Source organism: Sceloporus undulatus, chromosome 3 (genome assembly GCF_019175285.1).
Source record: "Sceloporus undulatus isolate JIND9_A2432 ecotype Alabama chromosome 3, SceUnd_v1.1, whole genome shotgun sequence".
NCBI classification, from domain to species: Eukaryota; Metazoa; Chordata; class Lepidosauria; order Squamata; family Phrynosomatidae; genus Sceloporus; species Sceloporus undulatus.
Genome location: NC_056524.1, coordinates 141751119 through 141778194, shown reverse-complemented (window position 1 = coordinate 141778194; position 27076 = coordinate 141751119). Strand labels below are relative to the sequence as shown.

Sequence of the window (27076 nt, the reverse complement as noted above, 5' to 3'; positions counted from 1 at the left end):
TCAGTGTAAAAAGTGGCTTGTGCATATCTGCATCTTTAATAACACTGGACACAAGACTGAAAGTCAAAATAAAATTGTTTGTTGCTTTAAGTGGAATGTATAATTAAGCAAAACAAATTATTACTTCAAGAAATCACTGCCGCATAGATAAATATACCCCCAATTTCTGTACAAGAGTATTGCTTATACAACATCCAAAAAACCCTCTATATATTCTTACTTTTGACCTAATATACATATTTACTTAGATGAGGTTATTATTCCATATTCCATGTGATTATTTGGAATATGATAGCATACACATTTTTACTGTTGTGTTTCCTATAGCCTAGACATTACCGATGTTTTCTCAAAGAATCTCCTACTGAAACTCCTTTCCTGAGATAATCAAGTAACTCCTGATTACAGACAGAGTAAAAATGCTCACCTACAATAAGAATTCATTTTTCTTGTGGTGGTGGATTTTTCCCCTGAGATTATCCAAGATCTCATTGCTGTTGTGTGCCATCAAATCATTTCTGGCTTATGGCAACTCTAAGGTGAACCTATCATGGAGTTTTCTTGGCAAGGTTTGTTCAGTAAGAGTTTGCCTTTGCCATCCTCTGCGGCTGAGAGTGTATGATTGAGAGTGTATGACACAGTGGATTTCCACAGCTGGTTGTAGATTCAAACCTTGGTCTCCAGAGTCGTAACTGAACTGCAAAATGCATTCAATGCTCTGACCATCTTATGTCACCCAACAAATGACAATAATCCTATGCGGAAAGAAATTTTGCGCAAGATTGAGTGTACAGAAACCCTACTTAAATGTAAGGACTGCATGAATATATAATGCTGGGAATCCAAAACTGGGCTATATCTTCCCCAAGCCTGAGAAGAAATGCAGGCCTGTTGCAAGTTATGCATGTGACTAGCAATGTCAATTCTTATACCTAAGTACCTTGCAGATAGGAATTACCCCACCTGAGTCAGTCCACATTTCTGAAAGCAACTGTACTATTCACCTTTCCAGGAACGTCCAGAGATTCTCTGGAGAAACTGAATCAAACTTGATGCTGTTCTTGCACACCTATTCCTTGAATGCAGCATATTGTGATGATCTGCATGTATAAATGAATCTTCTTAACTCAGAAGTCTCTGAGAGAACTTTCATAGTGCTTCACTTGTAATGCTTTTTAAAGTACTTGATTCATGCATTTCCAACAAAGATAATTTTTCCAAGAGAAAAAGGGAAGGTTGTTTGAAACCCAGCCCCACACAAATAAAAGAATGCAAGATGTTGTGAGCACAGCCTGTGCCTGTACTTTGTGAAGTGTGGTTTAGATCACTGTATATTCTTTGGTGTGAAACAAAAGTTTGCAAAATTGTAGATAAATTAACTCCTGGTATTAGACTATTTTCCAAGAGCAGAGACTGGATGAAGCTTGTTATTATAACTCTCCTCCCCCCCAACAGACTAATTCTCCATAACAGCACTTCAGGCTATTATAATAACCCTCAAGAGCACTTGAAATTATCATTCTGATGTCCACTATTTTCTTCTGTCTCAATGACATTTGAGGTATTTTAACATTCCAGCACTAATATTTGCTATTTCTCTATATTGCAGTATGCAATTGAATAAAAAACTGAAGAGCACTTGAAGAATGATTTCATTGGTGCAAGGATATAATTTTTTCAATATTCAGTGTGTCAGAGCTCCAAGTTTTTCAGCTGTTCATATGTCACAAAGAACTAATACCATTCATTAAGGAAAATTGCAGTGTGGAATCTTTCTCATTAACAACAGCACACTCACTGAAAGGACACATTTTCAATACATTGTTTGTATCTACTTGTCTTTTCAGCAGAACTACTTGCCATTCTTACAGCTCAGTGGTTTACGTACTTTCTTTCAGACCCAGCTATATAAACCAATTCTCATTTCATTCAAATAGTGAATTCCCATCTTGTGTCTTCTTTTCAGACCCATCCTGGCTTTTATTGCTATGGAGTCATTTTAGTTTGCTATCATTAAGTGGGAAAGGGATAAAGAATAACTACCACATACATTACGCTTGATCTCTTTTGATCTGTTTTATAAGCTTCCAATCTACTCATAAGAAAGGAACTTGCTGACATGTGGGAAGAACATATTCTGGATTGTATTACTGATACCATCAATGTTCTTTCATGAATACAGAAAATTCAAAGGCTACTAACCCATGCCAATTTTGTGTGTTTTATAGAGATTTATTATCGTGCTTTATTTGGTTTTGGCTAGGTAGCATGCCAATGCTTCCTAAACTCATATAATCTTCTAGCCACACTCCCATACTAAAAACTCTTGAAACCTTATCTGAAACACTATGGGCTGGTCCAAATGGCCCTAAAGGGGCAGCTTGACACTGCTCCTTTGAGCGTTGGATTGGAGCTGTGCTACAGGAGCGCCACAACACTGCCTGCCATCTGGGAGAATGGGCAGTGTGACACTGGCTTGGAGGCAGCCTCGGTGCATGCATCATCTAAACACCATGCCCCCACGCCACCCCCAAGTTGGTGCGTACTACATGTCTCTTTCAGCCCTATGTTTCAATAAATAAACAATATGTTCAATGAAGTCCCAATGAAGTCCCTATCTGTTTTAGTGTCGTCTATGGATCTACAAATGCTTCACAGTCAAATATGTTCACACCATAGGAACATGAAGCATAAAGTTTCAGCACTAGTTCACAAATGCCACAAATGCAGTTGATAATTTAAAAGGTAAGAACAGTATATCTAGACAAAATGCATTCAAATAGCACCTGCACAACTAAAGACATCTCTTCCCTTGCTCACTTAGATTGCCTGTTTTAGCAAGATGGTCTTCCAATCATTCACAATAGAAATAGATAAAAAGCAGTAAAAACACTGTATTTGTAATTTTTGCAGAAATTATCATGGAAGTGATCTGGACATTGCTACAACTTGGACGACTCCAAATAGTTCTGCATTAGAAGCTGTATGTATGTACACATACACAAATGCACACACACACACACAGAGTCATTGTTTTGCCATGTTCAACAAAGTCAATATAAGCTCATTAAGAAATTAAAGATCTAGAACTAATTGACTTATATAGAAATACATACCTATCTACTGGATTTGTAAGACTGTTCTTATTGACATAGGTTGTGAGCACTCTGTGGTAACTTGATCAATCAAAAATGGAGGATATCAAAATAATATAAAGTAATCTTAAAACAGGAATGGTTGGTATTATACATTCCTTCCTATAGAATTCACATTTAGTCAATATGTTCCAGCTCTCATGAAAAAAGGATACAATAATATTCCACGGGCCAAGCCTCAACCAGTTTGGCCAGAATCCTTTATACAACGCAAAAAAGCCTTCATTCTTCCATGTCTGTTAAAAACGGGGGGAAAGGCTATGTTTGAAATTAATATACAATATTTGCGAACTAATTATAGTGAGTAGAAGCACGGGACAATCTATGTCATTTCCCCCTCTATCCACCTATCTGCTAATCTGCAGGTAAATCCTTGCAAACTCATCTCAGATGTTCATCTCTTTGGTGTCCTCTTCCTATCCCTCTTTCCCTCATACACATGAAGAGAAGAAATACTTTCACACATATAGAAGATCTCACTCTTCCCCTGTTTACTTAATAACTAAAAATGCTGGTGTGAGCAAGAGCTACTGTCAACATGCGCCAGGATTTCCAGACACAATCGTAATTAACATTTTTCTTCTCCTTCTGTCTTTCCCATCCACCCTTCCCTCCCCAATTTGTGAAGTCATGAACCCTACCCTGTCAATACCACATACATTAATCGCCTTTCAAATGATTACATGTTACTTATGTATGCAAAGGAATCCTGTAGCACCACTGAGACTAACGGAAAGAAGTTCAAAGCATGAGCTTTTCTAGACTTGAACCTACTTCATTTTTAAAAAATATTTTTGAAATTTTAGAAAACAAAACAAATTTAATATTCTTTACATACATACATGTACTTTTACATCTTATTCATTTTTTTAAAACCTAAATATCACCTCAGTGCACCCCACCCCCAGAGCCATTCCCTTGAACCTACCTCTTTAGATGCATGTTATTTAGGTGTTAGTTATAACCTTCAGTATTCATTTTTCTTGACCCAAAGGGGGTTTATGTCCAGAAATATAAGCAATAAATGGCTTTCAAGTACTCTTTAAAAATCTTATTTTATGTCCCCTCTTGCTATTTTTATTTTGCTTGTCAATTTTTCAGAAATAATCACTTTCAAGAGATTTTCTAATATTTTACATGCTTTAGCTATTTCTAGCATTGCAGCACTTAATATTAGTGCTATAAGATCTTTATTTGGAAAATTTTCATTTTCATTTTTGAATAAAGAGATTAATAACAGTGCCCCATGAAGGGGACAATTTGGGCCAACATTTGACTTACCAACCTAATACATCCTCCTAGAATCTACATTGCTACATATGACTCCAATCGCCTATCTTGCCACAGTGACTCCAACATAATTTTGACACATCATTATTGAGCTTATAGTGTTTAAGTGGACAGAAATGCCATTTATGAGTACAGTAATTTTAATGCATTTTCTCTGATTTGGGCAGATACTGCTTTATAGGATGGTGTTTTCCAAATTGAGTCCCCTATGGATTCCAAGATTCCCACCCTGGTTTGCATTATGATGAATGAGATTGCACAATTTTGTGTATGCACACTCCCCCTCTGCTATTGCCTGCGACAGAAAGCTTGTTTTCATGTTAGAACAAACTGTAGCTCCATTTTATGACAAACTAAAAGACAGTTACTCAACGAAACAGATAATCAAAACAGTCTAAACTTCGTTTAACAAGCCATGGCTAGAAGAAACCATGATTTCCAAAATCCTTATCTAACAGAGAATAGCAGTTTGGTCTAAAATGAAAACATAAGCTTTCTTCACTCTATTTCAATCACACCAAGAGGAGGAGGGCTTACAAGAACCCAAGGTTCAGATTCTTTTGCAACCATAAAAACAGTTTTAATCATTATTTGAACCTGGTCTACAACAGAAACGTTACTCTGATTCACCCTGTTCCCTTTAACTTTGTAGAACTCTACTTACCTGAAGCAAACAATCTAAAGTACTCTTGTAGCCACATTGTGTTCCATTTTTTAAGATGCTCTGATTCATCATCCTTGTTCTTACAACATCAATAGGATTGGATGCCAGAGCTCCAGCTAAACCACAGGTAAAGCTTGCTCTAAAAGAAGTTCAGATTACCATGATTAAAATGATCCGTCACTTGTACAATAAACTAGAAATATAATACAATTTAACAGTAGATGTGAGATTTTATTTTCTCAAAATATGCCACAGGACAGCTTATCAAACACATATATACAAGCTCCAGAGGAAGCTCAGATTTTTTTTAAAAAATCATCTTCCTCTGCAACATTTCAATCTGAGCTTTTTCTGATTAAGACTACATATAATCTGTCCTCTAGTTTCATCGGTATTAGAGGCACAGAGCCTCCCTCAAAATGGAACTGTGAGTATCTCATAGAATCATAGAATCGTAGAGTTGGAAGAGACCACTAGGGCCATTCAGTCCAACCCCCTGCCCCCAAAACCACACTGAATGTACACAAACAAGTACCTGTCCTTACAGGGCGACTGATCCTGGTTGCATGTGTGTTCCCTCCCACCATCCCTCTCTCGGGTAAGCAAGAGGATAAGGAAGATGGTGGGGATGTGGAGGGGGAATGAGAAAGGGGACACCTGTTCCATCCCCCCCTCCACCTAAGCAAATGAGCAAGCAATAGAATGAGCACAAAACCAAGCCCAGCACCCCATCTGTGCATGTAAGTGAGGGAATGTCTTCACCCTCCCTTCTCATGCTTGCTCCCCATCCCATCATTTCCCCCCATCCTCTTGAATGAGGGAACACATGAACTCTCCCTTGTCGCACTCACCCATCTGATCTCATCCCGTCCCCCACACTTGACCAAATACATGAGTGACGGGATTGTGTTAGACAAAGGGGAAATGTGCAAGGGAGTGAGCGATGGAACATGTGTGTCCTATCTTCTCGTGCTCTCCAAGCCCATCCTCTCTGCTTTTGTCTGCCTGCGCAAGCAATGGAGTGAGAATGCAAGAGAGGAGTGAAGGAGGAAACACATGCACCCTCCTCTTCATGCTCTTCCACCCCATCCCATCCCATCCCCCCGCCTGAGCAAGTGAGGGTACACACGCACACACAGAGCCAGGCCCAGCTAACCCACTAGTTTGATTTCTCCCAGTGACTCCAGTGTTATTGAAGTCCTTGTTAAATTGACACAGGGCAGCAAGAGGTGACAAATACAGTAAGGGGGAAATAATCACATCTGTGAACACTTAACCTGAAAATGTGGAGGGACAAATACATATATTCCCTGCTAAAATCTTGAAGCACCTCAAATGGTATCTAATATGGTGCTGTCAAACAGGATATTGCAGTACTTTAGAAGATGGAAGCCACCAAGGAAGACAATTCACTTTTAAAGTAAGTTGCAGGGGTTCCTATTTTTTGAAAATGCTGTTTTTTCAAAACCAGATGTATAATTACATTCAACAAGTTTCTTAAAAGGCCTGTAAACCTAGCAGTGGACCCAAACAGGCAGGCCAAATGTCTTCGGCCCATGGAGGTGTGCTGTTAAACGATGCATGTGCTCTAAAAGGCCGGAAACTGTGCTCCGGTCCTAAGGTCCAGAGTGCAGATTTGGTACAGCCTCCGGCCTCTTAGGGTAGGCCCAGTATCAAAATGTACATCATCTTGATATGGTTAAATCTCTTAATGAAAATGTGTTTAAACAGCACACCTCCAAAGTGGCCTGAAGATGCTTCATTTGGCCTATCCGTTCAGGCCCAGTATCAAGATGTACATCATCATGATATGGTTAAATCTCTTAATGAAAATTAAAAGTGTAGAGGAAAGAGGAAACACAGAAATAATATCAGTAATACAAGAGTCTTAAGAAGAAAGATTTGTTTCCTTCTTGCAATCACTTGTGCAAGTTTTTAATACAAATAATAAAGGATGAGATTTCTTTGCATGTTTCATTTGATACCACTAATCAGAGCAGCACTATTTCCGCTCCAAATATGGATCGTCTATGCACAGGTATAGGGGGCAGCGTCGTATGAAATACAGAGCTGCCAAACTGTGTCCAGCAAACATATGGTCCGAGGAACCCTAGAAAATATTCTGTCCAGAACCAGAAGCTTTAAAAAGAAATCAACCATCACATCTTTAAACTTACATAAAATGAGTATAGACTGTATCTCCCATAAATCCAGACATAATTATATGCTTCTTGGCAAGGTCATAGACAGGCAGTTCCACTCCGACAACAACAGCAGCCCTCTGTGCAGTAAGAGACACTCCCTGTTAAAACATTAAAGCAAATATTGGAATACAAAACGAAGTATTAAAGGCAACCCTTTCCCTTAGCTTTATTTTTATATTAACTTATTTATTGGTCATTATGACCTCTATTGATAAACAGACACAGAATAATAATTATCATCAACAGGTTTCACAGTCTTAACAGGTATTATGAGCTGGATTTTTGGAATCCAGTTGATTCAGATTCTATCCAAGAATCCAAAAATCAGTTTGATAATGCAGTGCTTTTTGTAACTGTATTATTATGAACATATTCAGATGTTTTGCCAGTCCAATTGGAATGGCTCCCAAAAAACCTATCACTGCTAGAACCATAGGTGCTTCCTTTTCCCAGAGGCTCTGAGATTAATATTAATAATACTGTTGTTGATATATGATTAGTAACTTTAATCTTATTATAATGTTAAATATATTAGTACATTAATATTATTAGCAACAACTTTCCTCCAAAACTGGAACTGAAGAAGGCTTACAAATTAAAATGCAATACAGTTAAAACATAGAAAAGATGAACAGTAAAACAGAATTGAATCATTAATGACATCAAATACAGTTTGATTTATTGTGAGGGGTTATTAAGTACTGTCACGCTATCATTCTCCTTTCCTGCTGTTTCTGTCAAACAGTGAAGGCTGTTGGGCTGACCACTAGTGAAAAGCTGGTCAGTCATCAAGCAACAGGGAGATGTTGGAGATGGAGGGTGTGTGTGCATAGGTATACAAGGTGAAAGAGTAGCTAGAGCAGGGGTGGAGGAGGACGGAGGAAACCAGAGTATGGAGATGCTGTTGGACTTGTCCCAACTTTGGAAGACTGCAAGGAGGCAAAGGCAACGCAATAAAGGAAAAAGAGACAGTAGCCTATAGCTTTTAACCACACAACCCCAAGCTAGCCTAGATCATTCACACTCCTGGGCAGTTCTATTGAGCTGGCAAAGACTCACCTCTGTACTAGCAGAGGCCTGTTTACCATACCTGGAAAGACTCTACAGTCCAGTCAGAAGGGAGTTTGTCCAACCAACCTTTGGAAACAGCTAGAGGCCTCTGTCTTGCTCCTTCAGCTGTAGAGAGTGGCTCTCTAGGGCCTGGATGTGCAGAGAGTTATCCTCCTCATCGGGCTTGACCATGCTGAGACTGGACAACAGTGGGGAACCTGATTTGGCTCAGACTTGCCCTCCTTCAGGCAGCCGATCCTGGTCCAACCTAAAGACTGCTATTCCTGCAAGGGGAAAGCTTGGCAGGCTTTATCCCCATCCTGACCCCTCAATGAACAGAGGCTGAGAAAGTGGGACTTTTGTGTTGTGCAATGATTTGGGACCAATAAACATTTGAGAAGTATAATTCTTAGCCATACTTTGTTGGTAAATATGAAGTCTAAAGGGTGTGATGTCCGACTCCCTATGAAAAGGGCAGAAAGCATCACATACATTATCGAACTCTGAAGGTTTTCATCATATAAAGCAATGTTTTGGATAAAAACACCTCAGTACTAACTACCTAAACATATTAAGAAAATGCACCAAATTTTAATTTATTTCCTATTAGGTATTCAGAGAGAGAAAAATCCAAAAGCCTAGAATCCATAGCAGAAAAGTTTTTATATCTAAAAAATTCCAGATGCTTAACAAGTTTTCATGAGGAGGAAATAAATGTATTTTAATATATATTACATATATATATTCACAGGCAAGCATGATAACTAACATGCAAAACAAAGCAGCTTTTCTCCAAACATTGAAGCTGTACAGGTAGACTGGGGTCAATAGTGGAAAGAAGGCTGTTTGGTATCTAGCAACTGTGAAGCCAAGGTACTAGTATGACCTCAGCTATATAGGGCTATATAGTAACCTTCACATTGTTTGGTGGGCCTCTTTTCTTTCATATGCTCACATTTAAACCATGTGATTTATTGAATAGCAATATTTAATGTGAATTCAATACCTAACCAAAATGTAATCACTGTTTTATATACCTATGTAGCCACTATGTTCTTGGCATTAACCTTTAAGTTGCATAATCATTTATGTACTTTAATAATAATAATAATAATAATAATAATAAGGGAAGAGTTATTGTTCAAACAGTATGTGTGTACAAAGAAAGCATGTGACAGGGAAAAGAGAGACCGGGTCATCTGATTACAGTGCCCTATCATCTTATAGGGTGCTGTAAAATAATAGAGCCACAAATTTAGGGATACTAGAGTAACAGAAGGAATGTTCAGTGGGCCCCTGGTATCTGCTTCGGTTTGGTTCCAGGACCCTCCATGATATAAAAATCCATGGATACAAAAATTCAATGAATGTATTTAGTAAAATACTTTCCTTTAAATAAAATGACAAAATCAAGGCTTGCTTATTGAAATTTATATATTTTTAAAATATTTTCAAACCGTGGATACTTGAATCTGTGGAACTATGGGCTGGAATACTGCTGGTGGCATACACTTGCATAACCCTCCAGCATATGTAACGTTATCAGTGATCGCAGAAGGAGATATCTAGTACCTCATTGCAGATAAACCTCGTGAATAGCTTCAGCTGTGCAACTGCAGTTGAAGGGTGCCCTGTCACCTACTGAACAGTTATGGGGTGTGCTCCTGGGATTAGGCTTCTCTCTCTATGCTAACCCTTATTTTAATTAACACTTGGTATACTGAGAAAAATCATACATATTTTGTTTAAACTATCTGAACCTCCAAGTTGTATTAAGGTGATCTGTGCAGTTATTGGTCTATTCTGCATAGAATAAATTCAAACCAATATTAGATCATTTCAATCAATTGAAGAAAACATTGCTTGCATATGCATACAATCCAGATGAGTACAATATTTATGGCCATTAAACTAAATATGAGCAATTCAAAGTTTTTGTTTAAAATAGTTAGTAGAGGGACAAAGAGTAATTTATTATACCTCTTACTATAACTACTCAAACAGCATCAAAAGAACTATTTCATATCTCTGAAGTTCATATTAATAATTTACCTTCCACAATCCTTTTGTGCCTTCATTTTGATAGATGGTCATGAAGTTCCCAATCATTCCTCCTTGTATCACACTACCTTGGGCCTGCATTCTGATCTAGGATTTATGGGGCAAGAGAGAAAATGCACATGGTAGCCCTATGAGTATATGTCATAGCATAATCAGACAAAAAACCAAGCCCATTACTTATATAGTCTCCATTCTGATATTTTTCTGACTCGTATGAATTAGAAATAATCCCAGTTTTGAAAGCAATGTTTGAAAATAATTGTAAGCTGGCTAGAAACAGCCTTACTGAAGAAGCATTATTTAGTAACTTGAAGAAGATCTAGTTGATATAATGGGAAATTCACAACAGAAATATAGCTGCTGAAAAACACAGAAGAAATATATACTGTAGGTATATATATACCAAAGCCTGGAGCGTGGCTTTGGTGTGGCTTCTGGACTCTTAGGACACATGCATCATTGAAACACCATACTTCCACTGTGACTCGAAGCAGCTTTATTTTGGCTGTCTGTAACAGGCCAGCGTTAATCACATGAAAGGGGCAGGGAAAATTTCTCCAAGGACTATCATGAGGCCTCTCGAGTGTTATCAATTACAAGGCAAATTCAAATGAACACAGGAAAATAAAACCCCAATAAACAAGAAGAATACAAATTGGTGGATGAAAAACACATTAATTTTAATTGTTAGAATAAAGATTACAAACTCTTTATTTTCTAACTCAAATCAGTACCTACAGCTCATTTGTAATTTGTCTGTATGTTTCCATTACAGCAAGTGTATCTGCTATATTTGGGCTACAGTGGAATGTGAACTTAGATCATTCTTAAATTAGACACTACCTATGCAATCAACTGTTGCCTCTCATTTGCACGCTACATCACAGCTTAGTTAGATGGGATGGTCTTATGTGATTTTTCCCACAGTGTTCTCTCAGGAATGTATTATGCAATCAACTACTTTTTCTTTTCAGAATGCTGCACCACAGTTTTGCAATAAGACTTTGGATCCAATGCATTCAAAGCCAACCCTAGAATGCCTCTGGATCTAATGCAGGTGTAGGAATCATGCAGCCTTCCAGATGTTGTTGGATTGCAACTCCCAGCCTTCCTAACCACTGGCTATGCTATCTAGAGCTGGGAATGGCAGTCCCACATCATCTAGAAGGTTGCATGATTCCCATCCACATCTACTGGATCCAAGCCTTGGTATCAGCACTTCTCTAGTGCCATGGGTCTCTCTCTGCATGCACCAGGGACATCTAGGGGCTAGGGCAAACTGAGATGCTGCACTGGCACATCTCCCTGTCAGCTTGGAGGGAGGCCTTCTGTCCCGTATTAAGCCCCTTTGATTAGGCGTTGTAAAAATGGGATATAATTTTTGAATAATAAATGAACAAATATTAAGCATTAATTATATTAAATAGGCAAGGGATACTGACATTCTAAAAGAGACAGCACTGACAATGAGAGGATTCTGACATGATCTAATTTAAAACTGATTTAATCATTCAAGACCTTATGATCTGTAATGTGCCTCCATTTTAACCCCTCTACCTGTTACATATGGCAGAACATGGGTACTGAAGGGCCTAAACTGAGCTCAGCCCCTCATCCATGTTTTTGCACAATACAGGAAAAGAAAAGAAAAAAATGCTCCCGAATTAAAAATACAAATATAATGGTCATATAACCCAATCCTATAATAATTGTGAAGGAAACTGCCATGTTAATCTGTTTCAATATAAAAAGAAAGGAAGAAGGAAATAAAAGACTCCTTTTGCATTTTTAAGACTGACCACTTTATTTCAGAATGGCCTTTCATGCACTAAAGAAGTATGTAGAATATTCAAACCTAAGATACATGCGGAAAACATGGTTGTGGGTGTGAGATCAGTGTGAAATAGGTTCTTACAAACAGTAATGGATTTCAGGTATGCTTTATGTTCAATCTAATATTACATAAGCTTCAGGGTTTCAGAAAACACAACAATGCTAGTACTTCTTTAATTGCTTCAAATCACTCCAATGACAATCTAATTGTTCATATTGCAAAAGGTGCATCCTGTTCTGTGACAACCTTTATTTTCTGCAATTCTTACCTTCAGGACATCTGTAGGATTGGCAATAGATGATGAAATCACACCTGACAGAACTCCACATAACACATTTACAGCTAGAGTTTCATCTGTTTTAAAACAAAATGATTTATATACAATATGTCAGCATTCAATAAATCACAGAGATCAGTGCTTCAGATCAGCCCTTCTTCATGTGCATGTTGGGGGGAGGGGGGCAGTACATGGGATTTTGTCTTTGGAGAGAGAAAAAGGGAAAGAAAGGAGTTCAATTTTCCTCATTCCAAACACAGAATCCTAGCTTCCATGGGATTTTGCCTTTGGAAAGTGCAAAAGGAAAGGAGAGGAAAGGAAAGGGGTTTTAACTTTGCTCCTTACAAAGACAGAAATAGGGGATTTTGGCCCTGGTAATATTAACAGGGAAAATGAAAGGGTCCCACCAGCCCAGGTATTTTGCCTTTGGAAAGTGCAAAGGGGAAGGAAAGGAAGGGGAGGCTAGTACACTTTGTCCATCCAACCTCCCAAACTGCTGCCATGCACATCTAACCCCCCCCCTCCCTTACACACATCTTCTCCCTCTCACTCCTTGCCGTGCCATCCGAGATAATAGGGAATGCTGAAAAAGCATCCCAAGCACCAACCCGCTCTGGAAGGTCAGCTAACCTGAGTCTGAAGTTGGCACTCCTCTTGAGAAACTGTCAAGGCCCCTGGGGGGAGCTCCCCACTGTTTGAGAACTTAGGTTTTAGATACTTTCAAACATTGGTGATTGAACATCTGGTTCCACTGGACATCTATTATGAATCAATGCTGCAAGTATTGTTACATCTAACACAAGGATCCAGGATTTACATAGGTATCCTTTGACCAGTTATTCAAATGTCATACCAGGAGGATTTCTAAACATAGTAACCCTAGATTATACAGATATGAAATCTTTATACATAAATACTTCATGTGACAAGAGTAACAACAGTATCTGTTTTGAACTCATGAGAGGCTCTATTATAGCCACATATTTTATTTTGAAACATGTGGCTATTATACTGGAAAATAACTCTGATTCTCTAATCAGCTTTACTATCAGGTAAAGTCAGTATTGGTAGCAACTTTGTTCCATCTGCTGCTAACTTAGCAGACAAGGTCAAGTTATTTGTAACTAAGCAACAATTGTTTCACTTTGTTTTACTGTAATGTGCCTTGAAGTTGTTAAGGCAAATGTATCACAGGGTTTTCTTGGCAAAAATTGGTGCGGAAGGGGTTTGCCTTTGCCCTCCTCTGAGGCTGAAAGTGTCTGATTTGTCCAAGGTTGCCCAATGGGTTTCCATGGCTGAGTGGGGTTTGAACCCTGGTCTCCAGAGTCACAGTCCAATGCTGAAACTACTATGCTATGTAATTTTGGGGTTTGTAGTTTTGTGAGATATTTAGCCTTCTGTTAGAGAACTCTGTTGCCAAAACAAACTACAGGATAGAGACATGGCAGTTAAAGGGGTGTCAAGCTGCATTAATTTTGCCGTGCAGTGGCAACCTTTGATAATACACAAAGGGAAATTATTAAATATAATACACAAAAGGAAAAAATGTTAAAAAAATTATATCTCTTCAGGAATAATCTTTCAGTTTGAAAATGCCAATGTATTTACTCTGATATATGCCACCAAAAATATTCTTTGTAGACAATGACAGAGTCACATTACAGAATGTACATGAACTGGAGTTTAGAACGAGAAATATCAAAGACATTTTGATTTGTTCTTATATTCTTGCAGGCATCATGAGATTATCCAATGGTATTTTAAATGCAGGGGATGTTTCATGTCTTTCCTGATGATGGAAAGTAAATCCTTCCAACACACCCATATAAAAATATTTAATCTAAAATCTTTTTTCTAATTTTGCTCTAAGAGATGATCAGTCCAGCTCCTTTTTCACTGCTGTCATGGAAATGAAATAAAATGGTAGCATACCATTTGCAGAGTGGTCACAATTGCACAGATTTTATTCGTATGGCTGGAGCTGCCGCCCCCATCACACTTTCCTCTTATCCTCGCCCTTAACGCTATCTACCTTTCTCATGCCCTACCCAGCGTGCCTTAAGCATTTTGGTTTTGCTTTTAATTCCCAACTTTCTCGTGCAATTCTGAAGCTCTGCAGCTACAACTTAAACTTCAAAAAGTTTTTTAATACTTAAATCATGGCTGCAGAGCTGCAGAGTTCTGGAACTGTACGAAAAACTGATTTAAATAAAAGACTAATGAGAGAGAGGTGAGACGGGGGACAGTGACACCACATCATTGATAATTGTGCATCTGTGCTGGAATTAATTTTCATACCATTGCAGAATTGCCACTTCAAATACTGCACAATTTACTGTATAATATTGTCCACTGTACAACTGTCTTAACCATTCTGTACTTACGTGCATGTATGTTATCTGCTGATGTGTTTCTCTCCAGACATATACAATATTTGATATTTATAATCACAGTTCCCTGTTTATTTACAATGCATATGTTATATACAATAGTGTGTGTTGGCCATGATTTCTTGGGGGGGAGTGAATTAGCAATACGGACATAATTTATACAATAAGAATATGTAGTCCAAGATTGAAAATCCGCTCACCTTCTGGCTGTTCAATAAATATTCTTTTTAGGCTTTGATAAGTACCAATTTTTATGGTTCCATATGAAGCCTGGCGTAGCATAGCAGGGGCAATTCTGCAAATAAAAAGTGATGAGAAAATCAGATTTCAGATTTTTCCTGAAAATGAGTACATTGAAAAGTGCCTTCTAATACTCTAATTTGTGGCACCAGCAACAATCAGGGCTTTCAGAAATAGTATGAGAGGCAGCATTAACAATGAGATGCAGCTGCTCTCTACTTTCTGTTCAATGGGTCTTCACTCATCAGCTAAGTATGTTGTGTTTCATCATGTTCCTTCAATTTAAATCAAGCTACTCTATTACTTCTTTGGCTGACAAAATGGGGTGGGGTGTCAAGGTAGCATCTGCATGGTATCTACTTACAATTTACCACAGGGTTCATATCTAAGTTCCAGGCAGCCAGGGAAAGTAGCAAAGGGTCTTGCCACCTCTCCTGATGCTTAATGTGAAGATCACTGATGAGCAAGAGATCTTCCTCATAAATAAACTGAGAACATCCCTTCTCTGCTTAAAAGAATATAGAGGAAAGAGGGGTACTCTTATGATTTTATAATCAGAGAGAGTTTTAGATGTATAATTGGACATTTATTCTTAATCTAAATTTCAGAGCTGAATGAGACTTCTTGTTCTGAAACAGAGTGGCAAGTCCATAATCTTATTTGCACAGAATCCGACGTTCCAATGCACATTTGATCTTGTATCTAGGTGTCCAGAGAACTAGCTAGTAATGCTTCTTATCATTAGTTCCAGGCCCTCTGAAGTGGTTGGGCATGTTTTTGGCTTAAGGGTTTCTCGGGGGTGAATGGGTCAGGACCTTTTCAAGGATTTGATTCTCCAGTGCTGCACTGGACACTCCCTCCCACTGATACTTGGAATGAGAAAACTATCGCAAACATCTGAGGCAGGGAGAAAGGTGCTATACCATGTGGTGGCTAAGCAGCATATTTGAGAAAGCAAATTACCCAGACCAATTCTGAGCTAGTTTCAGGCCAGGACTCAGGCCCTCATTTAACCCCATGGCTATTATGAAGTACCATAATGTTCCTTTCTACTATCCCTTCTGTTTCGTATTTACATGAAACAACGGGACAAGTTCATCTGGTTTATTTTCATCAGGATGGCAACAACATTTATTCTTGTCAGCAGAGCATGGAGAATCTATGCAGGTGCTGGACCACTGTTGGTTAGTGATACTGTAATGGGATGGATGATGGTCAATAAACCAAAGCTTAGATAAAGATAAGATAAAGGCTATAAATTAGTGGCTCCCAAGTTCAGGGAGTGCACTCTTCATGAAGGAGCAGGTGTGTTAAACGTGGATCCATCTTTTCCTCAAATACCCTACTTCAGAGTACCTTTGGAGCTAGCTAGGCCCAGCCCATGAAATAGAGTCATTCATGTACAGAGATATTCTGATCACAACAGTTCATACACTGTTTACTTCCCTTCTAATCTACTTCAGTATTCTCTATGTGGGTCAAACCTTTAGGACAACACAGAAGCTGCAGCTAACATAGAACAAAGCAGCTATGTCTAGCACGACATATAAAACAACATTACATTGTGTTTTAAAAAACTACTCTAAATTACAGTGTGCTTCCAATCTGAATTCAAGTGCCTGGTGATAACATGTGAAGTTCTACATGTCTTAGGACCCAATACTTGAAAGTCCTCTACTTGTATACAACTAAGCACTGAGAACTTGGAAGCCATCCTCTGTGTTCCAGAAGTGTGAGTAAAGCATTATACAGAGACAAAAAAAAGCAGAGCCCTATGGAGCTCTAACTGCCACTGATGTTGGCCTCATGCCTGTGCCAAATTAAAATATGGCTGCGCACTGAAGCTTTGAGGGAATCAGAAACTATGCCTTGATTCTGCCCTGCTGAGTTTTGGGTTGTATTTGGTTTGTAATCTGTTTTGTTTGACTGTCTTTTGATATTTTTTATAGTTACTTACAACTTACTTTTCTTCTCTGGCTCAAGTTTTCTGGATACAGAGAACAGACGTATTGCCATTAATAAATTAATCTAAATTATTATTATTATTATTATTATTATTATTATTATTATGTTAATCGTCTCTGTCACCTGCAAACTTAACTATATGCTTACATGTTAAATGTTTGGAAAAACACAGAGAACAGATGTTCTATAAATTACCCAGAATATAATGCTTTCAGTCCTTCTTCCCTGAATATCTTCACTAATGCATGAATCATTCCACGGTAACGAATCTCTTTATGCTTTACATCATTTTTTTGACCTTGTACCTGGAGACGTGTTTTTGTCAGATCAATTGGAAAAGTACCTTAAAGGCAAAGCAAAAACATATTGATTTATTAAATATAAAACTATGTTTAGACATCTAAATTTATAAAGCTAGTTGTTGACTTCAAGTAGTAAACAGAGTCAGCTGCTCCAAGAGCCTCTGTGATGGCAGTAGGAGCTGCAACCAGCAGTAGAGAAACTTCCACATCACAACTAAATGGAAGTACACCTGGGCCCTGTGCTCATGGGAAGAAGTAGGAACAGCAGTTAAAAGAGTGGAAGAACCAACAACACAGTGGCAGCATTACTGAACAAGTGTTGACTTTAAAAAGTATATACTTGATGAGATTGGGCAAACGGAACCTTTACCTGCACAAAGGGAGTCTGGGAGCCACTGTCAAGCAATTCAGTTGGTGGGATGTTGTGGATCCAACAGCAGCTGCGTTTTCAGTCACTTCAAGTACAGGTCAAGTTTCCCTTACCCAAAATGCCTGGGACCAGAAATACTTTGTATTTCAGATTTTGGAATATTTGCATATACATAATAAGATATTTTGGAGATGAGACCCAAGTCTAAACATGAACTTTGTTTACACATAGGCTGAAGGTAGTGTTACACACAATATTTTTAATAATTTTATTAATGAAACAAAGTGTGTGAACACTGAACCATCAGAAAGCAAAGGTATATACAGTATAGCAACAATAGATATTAAAATACATATATTTAAATCAGAGGTGGACAACCTCCTGATTTCCAAGGGCTACACAAGCCCCATACCAGCCTCAGGGGGCTACAATTCCCACAGGGCCTCAAATGCCCGCATCATACTCTTAACTAGAAAAGGCTCATCACAACTTCTGGACTATTTCTACTATGCTGGATGACTGAAGTTATTTAGGTCCAGGTGGGACTTTTTTTCAAAACAAGAAGTAACTGAAAAAATATTCCCTAGATCTAAAACAGCAAAAACTGAAATCTCTTGACTTGTGAAAATTATTTAAAATTGTTTTTACTTTTGCAAATACAACATTGTCAAAATTTAGCGAAGGCACATCTGAAATTCTGAAATACTTCATAAACTGAATGATTAACACAGGTATATAGATAAGTATTATTTGTTCCTCCCTCCTTTTTTCCTCTTTTTTGCACTTTGTACCTGATGCTAGTCTGTGGCATGGGTGGGAACATTTTGGAATTCAGCTGGACATCCAACCCATTTTCAAAAAATGCAAAGAAATATGCCAGAGTGTACTGTTGCAAGTGCCATGACACTGTCTCACTTTTGACACCCCGAACACTTTTGAAAAGAAACCTGGCTGCAGTGGCACTGCCATACAGGTATCACTCAGTGCGGGTGGAGGGCGTGCTGGGGGTGGGTGCCAAAGGAGTACACTCCTATGGCTCCACAACTTCCTCCCTGGGAGGAAGCCTGAGGCAAGAGCAGCTGGCAAGAATATAAGCATGCCCCTCCTGCTCCTCTGGACCCAGGAATTCTCCCTAGGAGGGAGCCTGAGGCTGGAGCAGCTGGCAAGCCCTTCTCCTCCAACCCCAGGCATTCTCCCTGGGAAAAAGCCCAAGGCCTGAGCAGCCAGCAAGAGCACATATGCACCCTTCCTGTTCCTCTGGCCCTGGATTTTCTTCCTCAGAGGAACCCCTTGACTGGAGCAGCCAGAAAATGCACACAGGTGCCTCTCCCTCCCTAAAGGAGGAAGAGAGTCCAACTGGGTGACACAGCTCTTCTGCTCATTACCTTGTGCAGTCTGCACTCCCTGCAGCGTCCCAATGATGCCACTGCCTGGCTGTTTGAGGGGAATCCCATAAAACAACATTTAAATGCCCTTTAAAGGCTTTCTGAAGTAGCTGTGTAAGTTTTTTGGGCTGAAGACAACTGGTTGGCTCAGTGAGGTGTGACCTGCCACAGTGAACCCTTGAAGGGATCACATGCAATTCACATGTCACACAGTTCCTATGAGGATGCACTCTGTGGAATTCATACGTCAATGGAAAACCATCTTAAAACACTTAAACTATTACCTGAACATTTAAGACTCCAGCCATCCCATTAAAAGCTTGTTCCTGGCTCACTGGGCTGCATCCAGGTTTCACATGCTAGCTTTTGCTAACTACTACTGGTGCTGTAAATGCACTGGAAGCATATACTGTACTCGTCTTTGCCCAATCGTTACTCTCTTTCCAGGAAAGTTAACACTGAATTTTGCTCTAGATACAAGTTTCCACCTCCAGCCTGATGTGGAAAATTACCACATGCACAGAATACTATGACATGCTTAGTCCTACTACTACAAGGTAATTGATATTACTGCTCTAGAAGGTTATTTAGCCTCTGCATGCTGAGACCTGGGTAAAAGATTTACTGGAAAAATGTAATGCTTAACAGTCAGGATGCAAGTGCCAAGTTTCACAGCATTATGTTTCAACTTCTTGGAGTTCTTTGCTATGTAAATGAACTACAGGTACACGTCTCCTTCAATGTCTTTTTTAAACAGCAATTCATTTTATATTTAGTAATTCATAAGGGTTTGAAGTAAAGCAGAGCAAGAGGGAGGAATTGGAAGATGGGAAATGTGCACCAGGACCCTACTCTATTCAGGACTCTGGGCTCCATTTCTTCCTTTTTAAATAAACATCTAGGTATAACATTTGTCCAATTTTATGAGTTTACACATGATGGTAATTTGATATTAACCAGGTTAATATCTTTGGACTAAACACCTGATAATTTCAAACAAGAACTACTACTACTAATTCACTTAACAGCTCACAATCTGGATGCATTGCAAATATTATTAATGTGAAGGAAAAGCTGTCAAAGAAGTAAATAATTTACCACATTCTGCAGTGACTGAAGCTAGGCCTCCATACACAAAGGGTTTCCAGTTCAAAGCTGCCATTCTCTTGGATGCTTCTTCCTTCTGTAATACAACAAAACAGCACACTGTTCTTCAAAACATAATGCATAAAAATAAAACATAGGCCTGTTACAGACTGCCAAAATAAAGCTGCTTCAGGTCTCTTTAGAGGTATGCTATTTAAATGATGCATGGGTCCTAAGAGTCCGGAGGTCGTGCCAAAGCCACACTCCATTCCTAAGCACTGGAGTGCAGCTTTGGTGCAGCTTCCAGGTTCTTGGGATGCATGCATCATTTAAACAGCATACTTCCAAAGAGACCCAAAGCAGCTTTATTTTGGCAGTCTGTAACAGGCCATAGTATCCTTACATACTGGAGATTTAGCTGAAGTAGCAGAAAACACCAATTCAGTTAATGGAAACTGCAGACATCTCCTAATCCTATATATTTCTGATCTTTTTCTTAACTGAGCAAAACCCAGCCATCAGGTTATCCCAAATAACTGTATCTACTTACAGTTTCAGGCCACACAGAACATCCTAATTCTAGATTGGTCATTCTTCCTCTAGATTACCTGAAGACCTCTAGCTGGCGCTGGACTAAAGGCACATATTCCCTCACTAGTGGCTACACTAACTTTTGCTAATAGTTGCATCAACCTCTGGGTCACATGTTGTCAAACTCCATTCCAGATCCAACAAGATCATAGGCACAGAAAATTTCCCAACTGAGCTGTCATTTAAAAAAACCAAAAACCCTAGTTCATCAAGTATCCAGTTTTGCTTTGAACTTTGTTTCTGTAGCAATTGCAGGAAATTCTCTCTGAATTAAGCTTTTAGTTAGAAAGCCTATATCGAATGATCTGGGTGCTTCATTGTAAAAAAATCAGTACGCAAACTTTGTTTAGCCTTTCTAACCTCTGACACTTGCAGTGATGTGCGCATTTCCCCCTCTACATTTCCCTTCTCCTTTAGGTTAGTGGTTCCTCCTCTTGGCGGGGTACAAACCGCCGCTTTGCGGCGCTCCCCCGCCGCCGCCATTTGCTCCGTGCGGGAGCCGCAGCAGCCAAACCGCGCGACTCCCGCGCGGAGCAAAAAAGAAGCTCCATTTTGGAGCTTCTTCTTGCGGCGCTTCTATGACGTCGCGAAGCGCCTGGCGCGGACTCGCGACGTCATAGGCGCCGCGACACGTCTGGACGCTATGCGTCCAGTACGTAAAGATGGCGGCGCCCATGTAGAAGCACCTAACCCTAGTACGTATCCTATACGTACTATATGGCGGTGTGTATCCCGCCCTTGGTTCTTTTCTCACAACGCAGATCCATTCCTTCCAACAGTAAGCCCCTTCATCTCCCTCAGTTTTCTTAGACTTGTTACCCTCCCCAATTTATATTGTTTATATTGTTCTTCAGATATTTAGATCTAAGCAACATTTTAATAAGTATCAGCAGAAATGAACACCTCTTCCTTTCATTTGTGTGCAGTACTCATCTTCCAGTTGCAGAGACACAGCATAGTGTAGGGTTTGAGCACTGGACTATCATGCTGGAGACCAGGGTTTGAATCCTTGCTCAAACACTGGGTGACCTTGGGTAAGTCACACTCTCTCAGCCTCAGGGGATAACAATGGCAAATCTCCTCTGTAGAAACTTGCCAAGAAAACTCTGTGATAGCTGCACCTTAGGGTCGCCATAAGTTGAAAAGGACCTGACATCATTTGCTTATCAAGTTAACATTTTACATGGTTAAAATAGTAAAATAAGTTGTGATCATATGAAAATAAATACTGCATATTTGCAGTATATAAATTTCCCCCAAATTACTGTTTGTTCTTGGGAAAGAGGTTCTCATCTAATGCCCCAACTTTTCTCTAAACTGTGTACCTCTAACTCTGAGAGAACGCAAAAAAATGTATAACCTTTGTGCCACTAATGAAACGTTTTGCTTGTAATAAAATCTAACTCTATTAATTTGTTTTACATCCAAACAATTCAAAGGCAGTTAATTTAACTCACAAAGAGAACAGTTGAGTCCACACTTGCCCTGGAATTTTTCCCTTCCCTGCCCCTTAATTACTTCAGAACAGTTCAGCCTAGCACTGAAACATCTTTGGCACTGAGATTTCTTTGTTTATGAGCATATAGATAGCTAAAAGCATCTTTGACCTGGTTTCCATACTTAGGTCCACCAATGACAAAAAGAGTCATCTCTTTGACTTGTTTAAAGCCATACATCTTTTCCCATGGTATCCTCAGCACTCTTCTCCAGCACCCCATCTCATGTGATTTGATGTTCTTCCCATCTGCTTTCTTCCCGGCCCAGCTCTCACATCCGTACATGGCGATGGGGAATACAATGGCTCTTAGGACTCTAAATTTAGTGTTCGGTTGTATAACTTTAAGGTTTTGCCCAATTCTTTCATGGCTGCCTTTCCCATTCCTAGTCTTCTTCTGATTTCTTCACTATCAGTATGTGAATACTTTCTTTGGGCCCGTACAGACAGGCCAAAATAAAGCTGCTTTGGGTCCCTTTGGAGGTATGCTGTTTAAATGATGAATGTGTCCTAAAAGACCAGAAACCACACCAATTCACACTCCAGTCCTAAGGACTGAAGAGCAGCTTTGGGGCAGCTTCTGGACTCTTGGTGTGTCATTTAAACAGCATACCTCCAAAGTGACCCAAAGAAGCTTTGTTTTGGCCTGTCTGTATGGCCCTTTATTTCTATTTTATAATTTAAAATACCTATTAGTTATTGACCATCGTTTTCAGTGAAGGCTACAACATCTGCAGCATCACAGGATTCTCTTGGCAAGATTTGTTCACAGAGGCTTCCACTGAAAAGGCTGAGAGAGTGTGACTGACCCAAGGTCACCCACTGGGTTTCGATGGCTGAGTGGGGATTTGAACCTTGGTCTTGAGATTCCTCACCCAATCCTCCAACCGCTACTCCATCACACTGGCTCTTGTAACAGACTACAGCAATGAACAAAGCAAGCCGCCATCCTCTCAGACTCAGCAATTAAGATGGATAATATTGGTCCAAAACACACTGGAGGAATAATCCAGTTTGAGACCGCTTTAACTGCCTTGGCTCAGTGCTAGGGAACCCTGGGAATTGTAGCTTATTGTGACACCAGAGCTCTGTGACAGAGAAGGCTAAAGGTCTCACGAAACTACAGTTCCCAGGATTCCCTAGCACTGAGCCAGGGCAGTTAAAGCGGTCTCAAATTGGATCGTTTCTGCAGTGCGTTTTGGACCATTCTTGCAATATTACGCAGGGTGGCCAGAGGTCCTCCTATTCCAGGAGACGTCCTACATCTCAAATTGTATTGTTTTAAGTCTCCTGCTCACCGCCTTGAGCCCCTATATTGGGAGAAAGGCAGGATATAAGGAAATAATAATAATAATAACGACAACAACAACCCTGTGTCCAGGAGGAACTCCACAATGTACTCCATTTCAAGCATCATCAAGGAGCATGAATTTATATTTATGCTAGTGTCTTTAACTATTAGCTTGTAATGTCCTCCATTTTGTGGTGCCTCGTCCTCCTTTGCGGTGGAAAGGACACACCTGCTGGTCGCACACCCTAACCAACCTTATTGGACTTTCCTAATCATTGCTCAGTTAAAAAGCATCTGAGGAAGCAGACTGAAGTCCAGGAAAGCTCCTGCTGCCAACTTCTTTCTTTCAGTGAGTCTCAAAGGTGCTACAAGGTCTCTCTACATTGTTATTATTATGATGATGATTATTATTATATCCAATTGGATCTGAGAAACTATACTGAGGTCCAGGAAAGCTCCTGCTGCCAACTTCTGTCTTTCAATGAGCCTCAAAGGTGCTACAAGATCTCTCTACATTGTTATTATCATCATCATCATCTGCAACTGCATCTGAGGAAGTAGACTGAGGTCTAGGAAAGCTCTTGCTGCCAACTTCTTTCAATGAGCCTCAAAGGTAGTTCTCTCTACATTGTTATTATTATCATCATCTCCAAGTGCATCTGAGGAAGTAGACTGTAGTCTAGGAAAGCTCCGCCAACTCCTTTCTTTCCTCCTCTCCCAAAGGGGCCACAAGACCTCTCTGCATACTGATTCCAGAGACTAACACGGCTATGTCTTTTGAGTTCACAAGGGGAAGAGATAAGAGGGGGAAGTGGCTGCTTCCCTTCCAGGAAGGGCAGCTGGCCTCGCTGGCTCAGGAGCCCAAGTTCCCCGGAGACGCCCACCTACCGTCCCCCGCCGAGAGACAGACAGGAGCCCTAGCCTCCCTTCCAGACTCAGGCTGCGCAGAGAAAGAAGAGCCCAGGGGGCCGGGCAACTCACCAGTGCGCATGCTCGCAGGAGGGGCGGGGGCAATCCGTCAACTGTTGAGAGCGACCAATCAGGTAGAGGGGCGTGGCCTAAGTTGATTTTTTCAGAGACGGATGGCAAGGGGGCGGGGCTTGGGCTGCCACTCGTCCCCCGCCGTCGACCTGATTGGTCGCTCTGAGAAGAGGGCGGGGCTTGGGCTTCCCTAGCACCATCTTCCAGCTCTTCCTCAGGGTTATTATTATTCCTTTATATTTGTTGTGAGTGCGTGCCTTCAAGTCGTTCCTAACTCTGAGGCAACCCTATCATAAGGTTTCCTTGGCAAGTTTCTTCAGGAGGGGGTTTGCCCCATTGCCTTCCCTTGAGGAGGAGGCTGAGAGAGTGTGACTTGCCCAGGGTTTAAAATCATAGAATCAGAGTTGGAAGAGACCCCAAGAAGGGCCCTCCAGTCACTCAAAGCACTCCCTCTGACAGATGGCCATCCAGCCTCTGCTTAAAGACCTCCAAGGAAGGAGACTCCAGCACTCTCTGAGGGAGTGTGCTCCGCTGTCGAACAGCCCTTACTGTCGGGAAGTTCCTCCTCCTAACGTTGATTCGAACCCTGGTCTCCTGGTCCAAGGCTCAGAGCGCCACGCCACGGTGGCTCCTTGACTTCCCATAGCCACAGAAACTAAAACGGACGCAATAACTGAACAAATTAAATTAAAATATAAAATATTATATTATAAATAAAATAAATAATTTAATAAATTCAATTTAATTAATAAATTTAGTAAATTAATAAATAATATAAATAATTACACACAAAATACTGTAAATAATAATTTTATTGTACGATGTACACTTGTCCCTCCATATTGCTAGGGTTAGGGGCACAAGACCCCTGTGAATATCAAAAAGATGCAAATAACAAAAGCACCATGTTTTTCCCCTGAGAGGACACCTCTCTAGGAGCCTCTAGGTCCTCCAGGGCAACTCTGTGGTCAACGTCCGACAGACACTGACCATAGGACTGCCCTGGAGGAGCTACAAAGGCCTAGTAGAGTATTCTCTCTAGGAATCGCTAGGTCTTTCAGAGGAACTTTTAGTTAAAGTTGACCATAGAGTTGCACTGGAGGACCTAGATGTTCCTAGAGAGAACATATTAATCAAATCTGTGAATAATCAAATCAGCAAATGTCAAAGCCGCAAATATGGAGGGATGAGTGTATAGCATTGGGTCTTGAGCACCCACAGATTCTGGTACCCACGGGGGTCCTGGAACCAAACCCCAGTGGATACTAAGGACCCATTGTATTATATTCCAGTTAGCATGAAAGACATTAAAAATTGCTTGGCAGCCTGATGTGACTCAAGATATTGCACTACAACCTTCAAGCGTTGCCACCTCACTTTACCTGCTCTGATCACCTCCTGTTGCATTCTGGGATTTGTAGTTCAGTGAGGCCTAAGAGCTCTCTGGCTGAATATTCTAAATGCCCCTTCCTTAAACTGCAAGTCCCAGAATGCAACAGGAGAAGGCAGCCAGAGCAGTTAAAGTGGAATAGTAGTGCGGTAATCTGTTACTGAAGCGTGACTTTCAGAACTAAGTTCAGTGTGATTTAATCCCTCAAGTCAGTTTAGGGCAGGCTAGCTACGTAGCAATCCCCAAACTGTGCTCTTTAAGGGATTTTGGATTTCACTTCCCAGAATCTCAGAAAATTGACCAATATGGCTGAGGCTTCTGGGATCTGAAGTCCAAAATCTCTTAAAGGGCACAGTCTGGGGGCCGCTGAGCTACAACAAGGTCAACCAAAGCTATGCAAGTTAACCAATACCTCAATGGAGCTTGCCAGGACAGCAGGGCCCAGGGAGCAACACAGCCCTGAACCCATTTACACTCATCCCTCCATATTTGCGGCTTTGATTATTCATGGATTTGATTAATATGTCCTCTCTAGGAATATCTAGGTCCTCCAGTGAGACTCTATGGTCAACTTGTAACTAAAAGTTGCACTGAAAGAGATTCCTAGAGAGGACACTCCACTAGGCATTTGTAGCACATCCAGCACAACTCTATGGTCAATGTCTGGCAGATATTGACCACAGAGTTGTGCTGGAGGACGTGGTGTCTTTTGTAATTTTTTGTTATTTGTGTTTTTTCCACATTCATGGGGGCCTTGTGCCCCTAACCCTAGTGAATATGGAGGGACAAGTGTATATCCTACAATAAAATTATTGTGGTAAATGGATACTCTCAGCTCTTAGAAGCTCGGTTGTCAACCGCAGAAGGAAGGGGGGAAACCCACCCGCCCGCCTGCCTGCCTTCCGCCAAATAGGCAGACGGCTCTCTGACATCCCTAGCGGCCCCGCACACCCTTTTCTCGGTGGTGTATTTATATATTTATTTATATAGCACTGTAGATTTGCACAGCGCTGTACATAAAAACAATAAATATAAAAGAGTAAACCTGCCTATGG

The 27076-nt window shown here is 40.3% G+C and overlaps 1 protein-coding gene across 1 annotated transcript; it reads right to left on the bottom strand.

The window, feature by feature from the left end:
• Positions 1 to 24618, bottom strand: SLC25A30 (solute carrier family 25 member 30). Its single transcript, XM_042456596.1, has 10 exons — positions 24539 to 24618; positions 20286 to 20370; positions 17326 to 17473; positions 15126 to 15220; positions 12527 to 12612; positions 10416 to 10511; positions 7287 to 7411; positions 5110 to 5248; positions 3311 to 3391; positions 1 to 1734 (listed from the first exon to the last, which is right to left on the bottom strand). The coding sequence occupies exons 2-10, from the start codon at positions 20347 to 20349 to the stop codon at positions 1693 to 1695; spliced, it is 876 nt and encodes a 291-aa protein (XP_042312530.1). The 5' UTR covers positions 20350 to 20370; positions 24539 to 24618; the 3' UTR covers positions 1 to 1692.
• Positions 24619 to 27076: the final 2458 nt, after the last annotated feature.